The sequence below is a fragment of the Tetrao urogallus genome (genome assembly GCF_951394365.1).
Source record: "Tetrao urogallus genome assembly, chromosome: 7".
Classification (NCBI taxonomy): Eukaryota; Metazoa; Chordata; class Aves; order Galliformes; family Phasianidae; genus Tetrao; species Tetrao urogallus.
In genome coordinates this window covers 9,254,565-9,272,719 of record NC_136820.1, presented here as the reverse complement: position 1 = coordinate 9,272,719, position 18,155 = coordinate 9,254,565, and the positions used below count along the sequence as shown (strand labels likewise).

Sequence of the window (18,155 nt, the reverse complement as noted above, 5' to 3'; positions counted from 1 at the left end):
CTATTAGAAGAAAAAAATATATCTAGATAAAAACATCATCATCTTACAAGGAAACTAGCCTTTTATTGAAAGTCAAACACTCTTATTAAGATCTTCCTGAAGAGGCAAAATGGGGAAGAGGAGAAAAAGCCAGCCCAGAGATTAAAACGAATACAGATTGGATGGACATTATCAACACCTTAGTGCCCCTGCAACCTAAATATACAAACAATCACATGTGAATTTTTGGTTACTGGAAGTACTGGGCAACCTACCACTTATTTTAGGTATTATTTCAGGAAATACAGCCCAGTGCTTAAACTTTTGAGAGCAATGAAATACATATTAAGAACTTCTGCAAAATACTGGATGTACATAGAGGCAACATAAAATACAGGCAATCTGTGTATGATGTTATGATGTGGATTACCAACAACCACAAATCATAAAACCATGACAGGCTGGTACCTACAAAACCATTGCTGAGAAACATGATGAATTATACAAAGCTCCAACATACTCTAAGCTACAAAAGAAGCAAATTTTCTTTTTAAATCGATCTTACCTTGTGACACAGAAATATCGTGCATAGATGGCACTGACGTAAGTTGAGCAAGTTGCTCTTTCAGCTTCTTGACTTCAGCTTGCAGCTGGCTCACGTTTCCTTGTGTGTCTTCATTCACCACAGCCTTTGATAAATATTTAAGAGAAAATCATGAGAAGGTACAAATAGAAAGCTTATTATAATTCATAGTTAAAGGAAAACTGAAAGACTGCAAAGCAATCAAACTACTGAGAACTCTTTAGGTCTTTCTGAAGAAAGAACTCACGGCCAAATGTTCAAGTTATTGAGCAGCCAACAATTTAGTTTTGCTAAAAGCAACGATTAAGATTAAGAAATTTGAATATTTTCTGCACAGTTTACCCTAGATAATCTTGAAAAACAAAGCTAAGCAGTATGTGGTGAATAAAATAGTTTCACAAAAGATGTAAACATACTTTGACTCATGAGAAATTACTTTTTTCATATAGCATATAGAAAAAGTGGATGTACTGAATAACATTTAATCTAAACTTGTCACGACAACTTTTAGTACAGATTTGGGTACATTTCACATTTCCTAATGTTAGTGCTCAGAGAAGAAACAACAAACACCAACACTGTCCTGAGCCACTGTCAAATCTCCAGCAGTTGTTCTCAACTCATAATCAAAAGCAAACAAATTCTTTTCAAAAATAATTTGTAAAAAAAGATCAGGAAAAGCAAACTCATATCTTAAGATGTTATATTCATTTCAGTGAGTGATAGCATGAGAGTGTATTACTGAAGTTATCCTGTTGGTAGATATGTAATTTGAATGATAAAAAAACCTTGTCTGATTCAGACAATAAAGACATTGAGGTTCTTGTTTACCTTGTTTTTAATCAACTTTGCTCGCTGAGCAAAATTAAGGGTTGACAGTGTCTCACCAAAACACCTGGATCCTGGATGGACATTTGCAATTATACATGTTTTTGCGTTACCGCCGAGGGAATCCTGTTTAAAAAAATCCATAGAAATTAGCTTTGCAGGTTTGGGGCTACACCAAGAAGCCCTAGTACTACAATGCAAAATCCTGTTACACCAAAGTGGTATAACTTTCCTGAGGTCCCTACTTCTAATGTGTACATGAAATGAATGGAATGCTGCAGTTTTGCCATTTTAAATAATAATCTCTGTTGTAAGCAAAAGAAATTTTAGGTACAACTATGTCGTATAAAACAAAAAATATACTGATATTAGTAACTGTTCAGAGTTCTAGTGAGTGCTGGCATCCCACAGAAAAGAATGCTTCATCTTCGAATGCTTCTATCTTTTATTTTCTGATCAGCTCGAAAACAATCCATGAATTTTCAAATAGGAAACAGGAAATTTGTCAAATGCTCAGTGTCACACCATTAGCACACAGACTAATTCTGGAGACCCTGTCATACATTTTAACCAGTCTCTAAATATCACTGATACAGAGTCTTTCCCAAATTTTAATTCCCAAATTATAAAGAAGAAGGCATACACTTCTTATCAACACTTACAAATATGTAAAAGGAAAATGGAAACATAAATACATTTCTTGTCTTCAGTTAGCAGCAGTGGAGCATCTGCTTAGGCGAAAAGATGTTTTTCATGCTTTACCCCTCATGCCCCATACTAACATACATTTTTATGCACGTGTGTTCAGTTTGCCAAAGCTGAATTTAAAAATAAATCCAAAAACACACACACACACAAAAACCCAAACAACCACAAACTGTTTCTACCTCAACTAGTATGTAAAATCCAGAGGATCTATATTACCCGTAGCAGAAAAGTGAGCTTGGAATCCCGATAACAAATGTGTCTCTGTTTTCCATTACCCACATCAACAAGTGCTGTGATTACTTGGCCCAGGCAACTTAGTGATCGATTTATGTTACCTGCTTCCTAGAACAGAAAATACAAGTGAGAAGATCTGGTGGATGGCACAGGGCAATGCAACTGAGAGGAAAAAGATGCCACAGATTGTACAGAACTAACCTTCAGTCTCAGTCCTTCTGTATGGGTGTCTTTCTGTCTCTCAGACCCTGCCAAGTCTACCAGGTTGAGAAGGGAAGAACGAATGTTAACAATGTCATTGTTTTTCTCCATGGATTCCACTGTGATAGTGAAAACTGCGTGTGACCTTGAGGATTCTCTGTTCATTGAGGTTGATGCTACACGACGGTTTCTCCAGCCCATAGTTAATACCTAATTAATAAACATGAAAAAGACATTAAACAAGTATTTCAGACAGGACCTGTTATTTACTTGAAAGTGAGATAAACAGTAGTAAGTACACTTCAGTGCAAGAGCTTTCAAAAATCCCAAGGACAAGCACGTTCTTTCCAGTATTTTATATATTACATTAAAAAATATTGACATGATATATAAAAGAGATAGATTCTACAAAAAACAAGGGAGAGGAATATTATACAGATAGATAGTCAAGCTTAATAAAAAACTAATTACAATTTTAATTTCTTCCCTCCTAGAGTGCCATTGCCATTTCAGAGTAGAACATATCCAATACTTGTACATGTTAGCAGTACGCAAGGAAAAGAATATTTGAAGTTACAACAGTACTGTGCACTTCACTCTTGGAGAAATCAACTTGACAATTTCTGAAACACACATGCTGCTTAATTAGCACGGGATGTAATTTTCTGTTGTTATTGCAAAGATGTGAGGAGTATTCTGGAGAGATTATGGTGATTGCAATTCATATGTTCCATATATTTTACAACTCTATGATTTCTTACACGTGAGATGGTCAAGAAATGCTATCTAATCACAGACTTTTACCAGTGCTTTGGAAAGGGAGGTTGGGGGAGAGGGCGTCACAGACAGCGCCCAAAAAACCAAGGGCTTAAATTAGAGAAATATTTACCAAATAGGCCGTTAATCAAGATTAGAAGTTCAAGCATTTAAAAGTGGCAAAAATACCTGGTATGCTTCAGCAGCAGATGATAACACCTGTTCAACAGCACCATCAACAAAGACCCCCTTCTTGATGTGCTCTCTGAGAAAGAGTCCAGCTGAAGCAGAGTCTAGCAAGTCAAATATCTGCTCATTGTAGATTTCAATAAAAGAGCATTTGCAGAGAAAACTCTTTCCACTGCCAGCCTTCAAAACACAAACATTTACACTATAAATGCACTAGGTTTTATTAAGCTTTTCATTGTATGACAGTGATTTTATTTTTATATATATGAAGCTGTAAGCTTGCTTATGTATATTCAGCATGTTATGCATTTCTGACATCCCTTGAAACTCAGATGAAAACCGACATCCAGAAACCTAGATGCATTTTTAGACTCACAACAAGCATGCACGTGTCTGAAGAGCTAGACACAATTGCTTCTGATTAATAGATTTTAAGCAAGTCAGCCATAATCTCAGAAACTTCACTTCTACACACCACATTACAAAACAGCCTTAGCTAAATTTTGATGCGAGACATACCTCACTGCATTAGTATGCATAAAATAAATGTACCTTTTCTTTCTCACGTTCAATTAGAAAAAATAAGTATTCAAAGCTCCGTGGAATGACACCTCTCAGACTGTGAGTGAAATTATCAGAATCAGATGGTCCTAAAGAGATTTTTAAATAAAAAGTTTTAATTAGTATTACTCAAGTGAAATGGTTGGTTGGTTGTTTTCCAAGGTGCCATTATAGAGGACTTCAGTAAGTTTTAATTAGTGAATGGCAAAACTCAATTAGTGAACTGCAAAAATCAATGAAATCAACTTTCATGATCCAAGACGATATTCCACAATATTCAGGTTTAAACAAAATCAAAGTGATCCCTGTGAAAGGTCATTTTATGTCTTTAGGGTTACCTACGTCTAAAATAGTATGAAACATGAACTTCCATGTCAAATAGTACAGATGAGGCCTTAAGCCTGACTTGACTAATCAGACAGACAGTGGTTCTGGCCCCATGTTCATTTAATTCCTATGTAGTCCTCTTAAACAGATCAGCCATACAATTTTGGTTGTTTCAGTACCCTTCTAACATCAAGTGAAATATTAATGCATTTAAAATTACCACTGCATGATGTACAAAATACAATAGGTTTCATATACTGAGGGGTCTTAAATTCCTAGTTGGGTATGAACCAGTTATTTTGAAAACCTCACTATAATTTTACTATGAAAGAATGTTACATATAAATATTTTTTTCATATTAATATTTTTTCTACACATGTAGGATACATCAGCCAAACAGGAAAACAGCAGAACTGCTCATTTTTTGATACAGCTTACTCAAAATGCTTGATTCCACTGAAAAGTTTTTCTCCTGTCAAAAACAAAATTATGCAACCTCAAAAAGATGGAGGAGAGTACTTGTACTTTGCTATCGTGATAAAAACTAAGAGTAACTGCACTGAGCTCCACACCGTTTATTGGATACAAGGAAAAAGTCTTCAACTTTCAATGCCTAAAGGGAGCCTACAGAGGGGAGGGGAATCAACTCTTTGAAAGGGTTGATATGTGTAGGACGAGGGGAAATGGTTTTAAGTTGAGGGAGGGGAGATTTAGGTTGGACATCAGGGGGAAATTCTTTACCCAGAGAGTGGTGAGGTGCTGGAACAGCTGCCCAGAGAGGCTGTGGATGCCCCGTCCTTGGAGGTGTTCAAGGCCAGGTTGGATGGGGCCCTGGGCAGCCTGGTTTAGCATTAAATGTGGAGGCTGGTGGCCCTGCATGTGGCAGGGGGTTGGAGATTCATGATCCTTGAGGTCCCTTCCAACCCTGGCCATTCTGTGATTCTGTGATTCTGTGATTCAACAGTGAGGGTGGTGAGGCACAAAAACAGGCTGCCTCGAGATGTGGTTGATGCCCCATCCCTGGAGACATACAAGGTGAGGCTGGATCAGGCCCTGGACAATGTGATGTAGCTGTGGATGTCCATGTTCATTGCAGGGGAGTTGGACTAGATGACCTTTAAAGGACACTTCCAACCATAAGGATTCTCTGCTCCTTTAAACCTTAAAGCTACCCACAGAAAGAGAAAAATCTCAATCGTCCCCAGCATTTGAGCCAAGGAGACATTTCAACTCCAGAAAAAAAACATTAAGAAACTACTTAACTCACAACTTCTATACAGAGTTCTATACGATGATCAATGTAAGATAAAGCTGTCTTAATGCACTTACCCATCATAGTAAAAGTTTTTCCTGATCCAGTCTGGCCACTAAAAAAAACCCCAAAAAGTAGTAGTAAGACAACAAAGCATTATCCCAGCTCTGATTTTTAAATTAATGTGTATCTTTTAAAGAAAACTGACAGTTTCAAATGTAAGAATCAGAAGATTAAAAAAACAGAGGGAAGCTGAGAATATATGAAAATAGAAGAGTGAATTTTGACCACATTAGATAAATTACTTTTTCACAGCCCTCTTTGCTCCCCCCACCTCCCTTTTCTTTTGCATTTCTGTTGGAAAGGGAATAGTGGAACTCAGCATTAAAATAAAATCTTTCAAATAGACACATAAAATCCCAGAAGACTGCACCAAAACAATGAGCTTAATGTCCCTCAGTAGCATACATAAACTAACAATTAAAATCCTTTCAAGTTGAATATTTCCTCTTATTATCCTTAGTTATTAATAATGCTAGAGAAGTTTCACAGCAATTCCACTTGATTTTTCCAAAGTAGAGTTCAGTTTTGCAAAAGCTTTTCCAGACTAAAACTAAACAAACAGTAACACTTCCATAAGATCAGCCCTCCAAGTTAGTTTGGTTATTAGGTTTATTAGGTTATTTGGTTATTAGTTATTTTTAACAAAAGTGCCTACTCAGTTTTCAAAGTGAGAAAATATTTTCAGTTAATATGGTGATATTAATGCTATTAATCTTGGATATAGTTTTCCTCTGAAAACACTTTGAAAGCTGAAACAAGAAGTATACTTCAGTAGTGCAAGAACATTTTCTTCTTTGTTCTGAACTAAGGAAGCATTTTCAGAGCTTACCCTAACATTAAGCAGACTCAGGAAATTAAAACCACTATTAGTCATTAACAAACTCTCCTCAAATAGTGTAATTTCTATGAAATTAAACCATTAAATGACTTACTATGCAAAGATGGTTCCATTGTAGCCATTCATACATGATTCAACAATACTTTTGGCCACACTTGAGAACACTGACTCCTGGGGACAAAGGAAAGAGAAGACACTTGGCTGCAGTAGTTTAAGTATCTTTTCTATCAGCCTGTTCTGTGTGATAACAATATAACATATAAAATAATTGCATTATTCAGGGTCAGACAGGTTATCACGACCCTTGGAGGTCTCTCACAGCAAAAAAAGTCATAGGACATGGTGAGCCTTTGTGACGTAGAACACTGTGAAAAAACTGAGTAAAATTCACCACAATATGGTTTCAAAATTTTTATTATGTATAGTATTAATTTTGGTCCAGTGTTCATTATAATTATTATGTGGTTTATAGCAAAACTGAAACAATGACGATCAGCAAAACTGGTCAGCTTTCCACATTTGCCATGGTACAATAGCATACTGGGCAAACGTGCACAGCCACTCAGCTTCCATTTTCATGCATTTCCTAGACATGCAAGAAAAGCCTCGCTGCAAATGATAGCTGAGCGCCTCGTTTTCTTTTAGAGATGCTAAATGAGATGTATATATTATGGGTTCTTATTATGACATTTATTAAGAACTTCACAACTTCTGTGCAGAGTTCTGCATGAAGATGGATGACAGGATGCTGTCACGAGCAGTTCATTTCTTCATATAAAACAGAGATGACACTTGAAGGATGACGCTGCTCCTTTATTAGAATACACTTCAAGTCAGCACTATTAAAAAGACCTCACTCTTACTCCTTATACAACCAATGCTTTATGAAACGAAGAAATTAATCACCATTTGTAAGGACATTGCAGAAACAACTAAGATAGATTACTTTTAGGTTTTCCCATTAAGATCATATTGTAGGAAGGAAAGACTTCCTTAAGAGCTTGGAAATGGAAGTGTGGTGCATTTGATGTTAAATGAAAATGATGTTCAGAACTTCAAGAATGCAAAATTGCGAAGATTAAATTGGAGCATTTTCCTTCTGGTATTACCTTTTCCAAGGGCATAAGAACATTAAGCAGTGAAAATTTCTGAACAATATATCTGTTAAAAAGCAGATATAAAAGGAAATATAACTGTAATAGGGTCATAAACTTCTAACATACGAATCACATCGGCTGTTGGCTACCATCCATTTTTGTGTGATTATCTCAACAGGGCGTTATTTTCTGTTCATGCTATTACTGTTATGTTTACAAACAGGAGCTTTAATTCTAACGCAAGCTTTGATTAAACAAATTAGTGGTGCTTAAAAATGCATAAAAACTATTCAAAAGTGGAATTAAGGGCAGTATCTCTGAACTACAGCCACATATTAACAAATAGAGCACAGCAAAAAATAAGACCCCCAAAAATATGACCAAAGGAATGACGTATTTAGAAAGGTTTAACACAGCAGTTGCCAAAATGTGGGGAAAACCTGCACTACAGCTACAAATTTCTGTAAGTTATTCAGTTATTACCTGTGTTGTTTCCATATTTGCAACATAATCAAAAGTGAAGATCTTCGGCTCAGGCTTCGAATGCAGACGGATGGTGTTTGATGAAAGAACAGATAAACACAAGCCTTGATCTCCATCAGTTAATGCAGTTCCCTCTGAAGGGGGACGTACTCTTACGTAAACCTTGATAGCATCCCCTTCAACGCTGAATGAATATTTATGCATTAGATTTCTTTGAAATACATCTATCAGCTGTTTGTTAGACTTACACTGCAAAAATCAGATTAAGCATATGAAATCATACAAACATATTTCCTCAAATTACAGACCTTGTAGCTGTACACATGAATTCATTATAAGACACAGTATTAAAGCTTACAATGTGGCAGATTAAAAAAGAACAAAAAGCTGGCGGAATTTGATGTTTCTGCATGTAAATACAATTCTAAAAGAACACATTTCACAGTGAATTTGAAGTACAAAGAGAGGGGAGGAAGAGAGACCAGACAGGCCACTGCAGTTATAATGGGGCTTCAGTAATTTCTAAGGCTGTAGGTTTCAAGTATCCTCTTTATTACAGGAACTGAAGAGAAAGATTGAATAAGTGGAACACACAATGCTATATTGCAGCAAGAAATCTTGCATTCTCTTTGCTTTTCATAGGAAGTGAAAAAATAATCAATTCTCAATCGATGAATCTGATCAAGGACAGCACTCCTAAAATTAAGTTCCCTGTCCAATTTCACCACATTAATCAGCGGATACAACAGTTTGTTCTTTGTTGAACAGTTTGTTCAAAACTCAGCTTGAATGCTTTAAAGTAATGCCTCCTATTTTGTTATTTTGGCACATGACATCTGATGCAGATGTTGGCAGTATGGCAGAGGCTGAACCTTCCCACCAATATCCTGTTGCATTTTGTTGCTGTGTGACAGAAGGACATGGAGGCGCAGTCTGACAGAATGGCATCTGACACAGAAATGCAGATGAGGTGAAGGGGTGTCAATAACTTCCTCCATGTGGAAAAAATTGCCCCAGTTGACATTTGGTGAGGCAGTGGGTGGTTTGGTTCAGCAGTGACAATAGTGGGTCACCTCCTCTGCTGCAGACTTTTATGAGTGCAGTACACAGGCTCGTTTGTTGCTGGTGAGAATGCATAACTAACGATAATGACTGTGTTGAAAACCAGCATTTTGTAGCTGAGAATTTACTCTATCAAACAGTTATTGTACTCTTCGTAGACGTCGCAGTTTCCTTGAAAATAAGAGGCATTAGTTTTGGAGCAACCAAACTCCAACTGTGTATGAATTATATTAATGCTTTATGACATTCTAGTATAAATATCAATAAAAATATTTATACCAACTGAATTCATAAATAATTTAATTCCTCCATGAAATGACAGCAAGCTTGTATTTACTTTATTCTTTCACATCAATCAGTTAGAGCAAGATAGTATTATAACTGGCATTGGTTTTTACATTTGGCAACACAAGAGAAAGGAAAAGAACAATTTTAGAAGTATATTTCATGGGTGAAATGTGAGATGGGGGAGCAACAAATGAAAAGGCTAAAAGGGGAAGAAGCAGCAGCTGAGAAAGGGAAGATCTGAAACTGGATTTGAGACATCTCACTAACTTGCTAAATATTTTGTCAGTATGTGATATTTTGAGTTGGGGCAATCATGTATATTTGGAGAGCTTTATGTGTCTTTCTTTTAGCTTGGGACTTGCTCATAGAAGCCAGCCTACACTCAAGAATTATGACAACATTCTAAGAAATCCGATGCCTCAAAACAGCGCTTGGATGAAGAGATTTTATTTTTAAATCACAAAGGAAGTTGAGAGAGATAGGCAGTCCTGTGTGGGAAAAACACTGGGTGAAAAACTTTACATTATTTTGTACAATTACACTATTTGCACTTTTTCCTACAGGAAAGTTTCGCATACAGGAAGCGGCCAATAATACTTTACCTAGGTGAGTTCAGCAAAGGCACTGCAGAATCACGTAAATCTACGAAAAGGTGAAAAAAAATCACAGAAAATAGTCAAGATAAAAATAAAAATAAAAAAATCAAAATAAAAACCTAATGTTTAAGAACAACAGTCCCGTCCCATCCCACCGCCACGCACCGCAGCCCGCTCAGTGCGGCGGCCCCAGTCCCCGCAGAGTCCCCATGTAGTGACAGCGGCACTAATGTACTCCCCCACCCCTCTCACCGCGGACCGCCGCCCCTCTCACCGCGCACCCCGATCGCCCCCTCGTCCCCTCACCTCTCGTGCCGGGAGCCATAATCCGCGCCGGCCCTACGGCCCCCCACCCGCCCACAGTTCCTCCAAAATGGCGGCGTGTTTGAATTTGGCGCTAAGAGCCGAAAGCGGCACAACCCCGCCCCCAACATGAGGCCAAGAAGGGCGCGGCCATTTCATTGCACGATTCTTGCCCCTAGTCTGGCTTCTCTCTTCCTATTGGCTGGAAGCATGTCTGCCCTCGTCACGTGATGGGGAAATCAGCAGCACGGCGGAAGCAGGAAGCGTTCTGGCTGTCCCGCTCGGGTTGCCGTCCTTCGCTACCGGAAGCGGGCAGCTGTCCGCTTGCGGCCGAGCTGGGGGCAGCGGCCATGAGCAAAAGGAACCAGGTCTCCTACGTGCGGCCGGCCGAGCCCGCTTTCCTCAGCCGCTTTAAGCGGCAGGTCGGGTATCGGGAGGGGCCCACGGTGGAAACCAAGGTAACGGCCTTCCTGAGGAGAGGTCCTTGCTCGGCAGCGTGTCCCTCCTCGGCCCCGCGCACCGCTGCCCTGCTTCCCTTCCCCTCAGAGGGGTAGGAAGGGGACGAAACCCGCTGGGAGGCGGGGGATGAGCCTTGGAAGGGCTGGGGTGCTGGTAGCTGCCCGCTTGCTGTGGGCTGGGGCTGCCTAGGGGACTTGTTCTTGTGGCGAAGATGGAAATAAATTAAAAAAACACTGCCCCATCTCATTGTCATTTAGTAATTGCGGCCCTGGTGCCCCATCACAGAGCAGTTGTTTCACCTCTTGGCATCCCCAGAGGGATGGAGATATGCTCCAAGTTTAACTGTTCTAATAGGACCGGGGTTAGGGGAAAGAAATGTTTTAAAGTGTAATAAAAATTATATATGCAAAGGGTTAAAATGGTCTTAATGCCTGCTCAGCTGACACATATGCTAGAGTAGAGGCCATAGGGTCTGTGCGTGCTTTTTTTCTTTCTGTGGGACACTGTCTCCATGACAGAGTTGAGTGTTGTCCTAAGAGTTGCAATGAGTCCTATGAGCCTGTTTTAGTCGCCAAATATGAGCAAATCTTAAAATATATATATATATATATCTATCTTAAAAAACTTAATGTGTGTGTGTGTGTGTGTGTGTGTGTGTATGTTTGTCCCTGTTGTGCTGGGAATGCATGCCATGGGCTGCAGTAACTGTCCTGTCCCTGGAGGTGTTCAAGGCCAGGTTGGATGGGGCCTGGGCAGCCTGGTCTAGTATTAAATGGGGAGGTTGGTGGCCCTGCATGTGGCAGGGGGGTTGGAGATTCATGATTCTTGACATCCCTTCTAATCCTGGCCATTCTGTGATTCTGTGACTTTTGCTGAAGGATGCAACAGTAGATGTGTGTCATTCAGGTAAAGTGCACTGGCGCTGTGGGCTGTGCCATGGCTCCTCACCAACATTGCTGCAGAAGTGAAACCAAAACTACTGCCTGCTGTTGTACCAATTGATCAGAATTGCTTTTGTTTCTTTCCTCCAGAGAGAGCAGCTTCCACTTGCGGATAGTGATTCTGATAATGGCAGTGATAATGAAGATGAGCAGCCTCAAGTGGTAACGCTGAAAAAAGGGGACTTGACTGCTGAAGAAGCAATGAAAATTAAACAGCAAATCAAAGAGGCCTTGAAGTCAAGTGAACAAGGTGAATTTAAAACTACTAATTTTTTGCTTCGTATAGCCAAAGCAAGAGAGTCATAAAAGGGAGCTTGATGATCCTTGCTTGTTTTCTATCATTTAATATTACCTTTGATTCCCAATCTGAAGTAACGTCCGAGATGTCCGTCTCTATACTGTTGAAGTTCTGTTTCTCTTGATAGTGCATCATTCTACTTCTAAAGCACCACCTTAATTTATTATTAATAATAATTGGGGGGTAGGCAAATGGAGTGTCATTAGCCTGCTGTATCTTCTTGACATCGCCTGTGATAACTTCTGAACTCATTAATCAGTTAATTAACTCTGTTTGATGGTGGGGATATTAAAGGTAATCTTAGGAGTTTGTAAAATAGTATGTACCTAGAAGGCGGAAACTCAAGTTAGTGCTTCAGAGAAGAGAATGACAGGCTTGTAAACTCAGTTCCCTGATGACTTAACTGACTGCTCCACATCACTACTGTATTGAAATCATCCTCAGTATGCATTGTGACTTGCACAACTAGTAGTCAGGGCACATGGAAGACAAGTAGGAGTGCTGTGGTTTGACTTGAGATGTGAAAGAAAGGAGATGAACAGAAGGTTTTCAAGAATATAGGGAGTGACATGAAAGGGAGCCATGATCTCCAACGCAGATTTGCAATCTAGAATCAAACTGCAATAAATCAGACTTCATTATTTCTGCTGTTCTTTATGCATCTTCTACACCATTATGTATTTATGTGAATACAGAAAAATATTTCAACTATCCTTCCAGTTATTTTGCTTTGAAAATTTAGACTATTTCACTGAAAACAAAACCACCCAGATAAAGTTTTGCTTTTACATTGCTTAAAAGCCAGTAAAATAAAAAATCTGGTCTTTGTTTCATTGCTTACCTCTTCTGGAAATAATAAACTATCTAGAACCTGGGAAGAGGGGACAGTATGTTCAATAACTGATGCAAGAAAATACATACTATCTACAGCTAGTATGGCAAAGCTTTGTCTTAGGTGGATGACAGACCAGTGAGAAGAGTGAAATGCAGCATTTCAACTAAAAATGAAGGCCTTGTTTTTCGATGGGGAATTGATGATTTCATTGTATTGTTCAGTCTCTTTGGAAAATCTGTTTACAGCTTTACATTCTTAATAGAGTGAGCAGAAAAACTCTTGCTAATGCTGTTATGACAGTTCATTGGTGTTGCAGTTTGTATAGCTGTTCCATGATTTCTTTTCAAAAGTTGTACTGTCATCCTAGTGCTGCTAGAAATTTCAACCGACTGGAAAGAAATGGCATTCTTTTGGAGTGTTGGTTTCTTTTTCATGTAAGCAAGTTGATTCTCGAACAGTCACAGTAGGAGGAAAAATGATTTTGTAAAGCTAGGCAAAAAGTACTAGTTGTCCACGAGAATCTATTGAGGTGGACTCCATGCTGTGAAAGAGTTCAAAAACAGCCGATATACTCAGATGAATACACAGTGTGAAAACAAAAGTGTATTTGAACAGTCACTGAATGTCTCTGGTGGAAAAAGGCATTCCTAAGAAACAAATATAAATCTGTGTAGTAAGGATAGTAGTGTTGAGTCCTTGCAGGACTTTATGACCTCTGCTTTTTCTCCTTCATTGACCGGGAGATAACATGCACTTGAGGGAAAAAATCTGCAGTGGCAGGTAGCAGGACTTTTAAAATGCTGTAGGGTGGGTAGTGCTGCCCTTTGTTCTGCATGATAGTGCTACTATTTGCTCATCTGCCTTTGCTGTTACTTTGAGGTCTTGCTTTTGCTTCTTGTTCTTATGGGAATACCCAGGTTAAATGTGTTTGTATGTATGCCTCTGCTATATAGAGGACTGAGTGTGAAACTGTCAGTGAAGATCTGGTGCTGCAAGTTGCTGAAGGCTTCTTCAAGTCTTTGTCCATCTTTGCCATGTCAGTAGGGAGATTTAAATGTAGAGGTTTCATTTCAGCTTTATAGTCTGAGGCAGGTATTCAGGCAGCTTGTTGCTTCCAGTTTAATTAAGAGAATTCTGAATAATGCGTTAGTTTCAGTTCTTTTTTGGTAATTGCCACTTGTATAAATTGGGGGTATAATGAAAGCTTGACACTGCATGATTCAATTAAATTTCACATTTCTTTTATCTCGGCGTAGAAAGTGAAATGAATGTAACAGATACCACACCATAATGTATAGCCCCAAATTACTCAGCAGTGAAATTATGCAAAAACTGAAAGAGTAGCAGTGAAATACATTTCAGAACTGATAATTTTTCCTCCCACCATGTTGACATCAATGCCAAAGTGCCTTGGTAGGTCAAAAGAAATAGACTGCTGACTATCCGTTGTGAATAAAAACTGTCAGCTTTTCAAAAAAATTGCAAGTATTTTGTTTTGAGGTTTTGCCCTCTCCTCTTTTATATATCTGAGGGATTGCCTTCATTTGAAAGTTCTTGCATTCAGGCTTTGGCTTAGAATATTACTCTAGGAGTTTTTGTTTTTCATTTGCATCCTTTCTGCTTCATTTTGTTCTACAATCAGGTTGACATGGAGTCACTTTTTGTGTGTGTGTGTGTGTGTGTGTGTGTGTGTGTGTGTGTATGTGTGTGTTAAATCTTAGACACCAAATTCTTCTGGCTTGTGCTTTCTTTAAAAGATGAACGACACTTTTGCATTAATTTGGCAAAAACAAGTAAGTTGATCAGTAAGTTGATCCTAGCTGCACTAAGCTGCCTCCTGAGGCAAAGCACAATTTTTTGGCTTTTGCAAATTCAGTCATAGAGCACATTTTTAGTTAAGACTTAAACTTTGCTGTATGAGGAAAAAAGTTCTTCCATATTGAAATATTTTATGAGTGGAGGGCTAGCTTAGGAGCTTAGAAAGAAGGCCTCTGTTTAACATCAGTCATTTTGTTTAAAGTTTTTGTGCAGCATTTTATAAATGGTTACTAGCAGTTCATAGATAAAAATGGCCTTATGAGAAATTAAGTTTGCACAAAAGATGGTAATTAATGCAAGATACTTTCTCCCAGCTTTTTTTGTACTCTCCAGAATTTATTTTTCTATGGATTTTTTAGTTCATCTTGTCTCTGGGATGCTCTGCAGGTGACCAAATTTGGCAGGTGTCCTTACTCTTTTGATATTATTCCTGCTGCATTCTACACATTAGGGCTAGGGGAGGAAAAGAGGAGAGGCAAAGAGATTACGGGCAATGCTGTCTTAAGTATCAGACCCTTTAAGCTTTCACAGCCATTAAATCACATTTAGGGTTCGTGCTGCTCTTTGACGTGTAAACAGGAGGAATCTAAATCAGAGTTCATCTTACAATTCTTAAATAACAAAAACATTCTTTATGGTTTTATTTTTCTCTCATAAATGTATGAGTCTGAATATCTGAGAAAAGGCTGGTCATCTCATCTTCATGACAGTGGTATGTGGAGTTCCTGTAGTAAAAGCTTCCAAAGGCATGCATGGAGGAGGGTGACTAGAAAGCACTAGAAAGAACAGTGGAAATTGTTGACCTGAACTTATAAACATAGAAACATAAAGAAATTCAGTAGGTTGCCATAAATTTTTTCCAACCCTTGTCATTGAATAGATGTGTATCTTGAAATATTGTTCATACTGCTCCTCCTGTCCTTCCAATTTATTGGCATTTGTTTTCTCCTACAGCCTAATAAACCTATGTGGACAGAAGCTGACTGCTGAAAAGTTGTGCTGCTAGCTATGCAAATGACTGCTACATAAAAAATAAACAGAAGAGCAGTATTTCTTTTCAGATACTCTCTACTTCTCTACTCCTCTTGCAAGATATAAACTGTAATTAATAGGAGAAAGGAGAAGTGCTATGAATTTGTGGCTTTGTACATTGATGTCACTGGTGAAGTGGGTTTTCAGCTCCATGTCTGAAAATGCCAGCATGAAGGTTTGTGACAGATGTAAAAGCAGCAGTGACTCAGCACGGTCACAACTGAACTATTAGTGGTAGTTTTCTGCCTCTTTTCTTGTAAGAAGTGGATTTTATTATTTCTCCTGTTGTGCTTTTACATTGCTTGTCTTTTACTTTCTGTGTTTCAGTGGATTTATCAGAAATCCTGCTGTCTGTAATACTGTTACAGTCTTTTATCAGGACTTCGTTTTAAGAAACTACCAACACTGAGATTGCTGTTTTAACCTCTTCTTTGCATTGCTGAACACATTTCTATTTCTGAGGGTCATCACTATAAACAAAAAAGACAGCTGTCATGTTCTAACAGTCTGGTAAAATCAGAAGGGATGAAGTGAAGTGAATCTGGGAAAGACAATCCTAACAAGTCAACACAGATCTCTTGAGCTGCTACCTCAGAGTCTTTCAAAATAGTATATTCTGTTCTTCTCACAATTTGCTTAGGAAAGCCTGCGCCTGCTGTGTTTGGTCATCTGATTGATTCTTTGTCAAGCGCTGCTGACACATCACAGCTCTCTGAAGTTGTCCTGGGCTTCCTGCTGAACGGAACGTCCTTGAGCACATACTGAAATTTTAACATTGTTTTACCAGGCCAAGAGTTAAAATAGAAGCAGTTATGTGGAAAAAAAATACGTATATATATTTTGAGTCTTGACTTCTTAGCCCAGCTTCTGAGAAAAGCGATATGTGGTGTGGTATGTTTTCACAATTAGTCATTTTTGTCTCCCAGAATTTATTGTTAGCATTTCATGAACTTACAAATCAAATGTACAGCATGTAAATACTTAGCTTTCCATGCAGATATCACAGAGGATCAATTGACAAATAAGCTTATCATATGCACAGTTTATTTTTGTTGGTTATTATGTGTGAGTGTAATGCTTTTCTAATGTGCCAGTACTGAAATGTTGTCAAAAAACCTAGCTAGCTGTTCTCTGCATAGTGGTGTTCTTTCACAAACTACTGGAGAAGCGTACATAATGTAGAAGTCATTGACAGAATTGGTGCTCAGGTTTTTACAATAGGTTTCTTCTTAAAAAGGGTCTTCAGAATATAAGGGATTTGGTTTTTAACTATTTGCAGTACATGCAGAGAAGAAGAAACAGTTATTTCTTTCCAAGGCATGGCACATTAGAGTAAAAGAAAAGCTCTGTCCCTTACATGTGTTCTTTAAAGAGCTACTATAATTTTAAAACAAGTACATTGCCATGGATTTTACAAACAGCGAAGGAGAACTGAGGATCATATCAAGTTATCCCCTCCATTTTGGTACGTGGATGAGGCTGGATTGTGTGGGAAAAGCTTTTCTGCTCACAGTCATTACAGTTAGAGCTCTGGTTAGTTTCTTACTCGGAACAATAGGAGGAGAACTGTCTTCAGGGGTTGGTTGTCATGGAACAGATCTGTGTGCCTCGAGGGCATTCATTGATGGAGACTGTGTAGTCAAAAAAAACTCTACATATTCATGTTCGTTTTATTCTAGCAGAGGTTTCACTAGTCTTGGTTTTGGGGAGAAGACAGTAGTGAAGTTCTGTATGGTTGTGTGAAGTTGAGTTCTCATTTTATTCCATTCATTATAGATGGTGAATCAGAATCTGCTGATGGAAAAATTATGTTCAGAAAGCCAGCCAAACGTTCATCAGAGAAGGTTTTGGACTTCAATGTAAGTTCAAGTAAGAAGATGAAAAAGAAAACTGACAGAGAAGCAACTACTTCTCAAAGTACAGCCAAGCAAGTAAAAAACAGTAGTCTTCTCTCATTTGATGATGAGGAAAACGATGATTAGGAGCTGTATATGTTTAGTTATCCTTTTTGGGATTAGAAGAAGAGTGTGGATTTTCTTAGAAATTTAAACACGATATTTGAATCTTTTCTTACTTTGTTATCGTTCATCTAGAGAAACATAGCATGAGCAAAACTGAGCTCAGACTTCTCAGTTCAGATGGAGCTGCAGGAATAGTATCTCACATCTGTATTTTTAAAAAAGAGTTTAAACAAATGTGTCAAAGCTCTTTGAGATGAGTAGCATCTCAAATAGCTAAATGAGTAGCAAAATATACCTGTACATATCCAGCTTAAATGTATTTTTAGTCAGTTCATTTTAAAATGTCCTTCATTAGTAGAATTTTGTTTCCCCTCTATCAGTTGGGCTTAATTGAGAGTTGTGTACTTTTTTTACTTATTATTGTCTTAACATTCAAAAGAGAGAGACTTCATTGCTGTGGAA

General features: G+C 38.3%; 2 protein-coding genes across 2 annotated transcripts in view; one reads left to right on the top strand and one right to left on the bottom strand.

The window, feature by feature from the left end:
- The window catches only part of KIF15 (kinesin family member 15), a gene marked incomplete at both ends in the record, with an annotated part of 33,387 nt that extends 23,016 nt beyond the window's left edge, over positions 1-10,371 (bottom strand). The window contains 11 exons of the mRNA XM_079538368.1: positions 545-668; positions 1,394-1,516; positions 2,315-2,440; positions 2,534-2,743; positions 3,479-3,658; positions 4,031-4,128; positions 5,697-5,734; positions 6,615-6,691; positions 8,101-8,284; positions 10,053-10,092; positions 10,353-10,371. Of these exons, the coding sequence (XP_079394494.1) occupies positions 545-668; positions 1,394-1,516; positions 2,315-2,440; positions 2,534-2,743; positions 3,479-3,658; positions 4,031-4,128; positions 5,697-5,734; positions 6,615-6,691; positions 8,101-8,284; positions 10,053-10,092; positions 10,353-10,371 (1,219 nt within the window). The remainder of the gene's footprint in view (positions 1-544; positions 669-1,393; positions 1,517-2,314; positions 2,441-2,533; positions 2,744-3,478; positions 3,659-4,030; positions 4,129-5,696; positions 5,735-6,614; positions 6,692-8,100; positions 8,285-10,052; positions 10,093-10,352) is intronic.
- Positions 10,372-10,699: 328 nt separating this feature from the next.
- Positions 10,700-17,714, top strand: KIAA1143 (the record flags this gene model as incomplete). The annotated part of the gene is made up of 3 exons (XM_079538309.1): positions 10,700-10,807; positions 11,840-11,999; positions 17,509-17,714. 3 exons carry the CDS (start codon positions 10,700-10,702, stop codon positions 17,712-17,714), a joined length of 474 nt encoding a protein of 157 aa, XP_079394435.1.
- Positions 17,715-18,155: the final 441 nt, after the last annotated feature.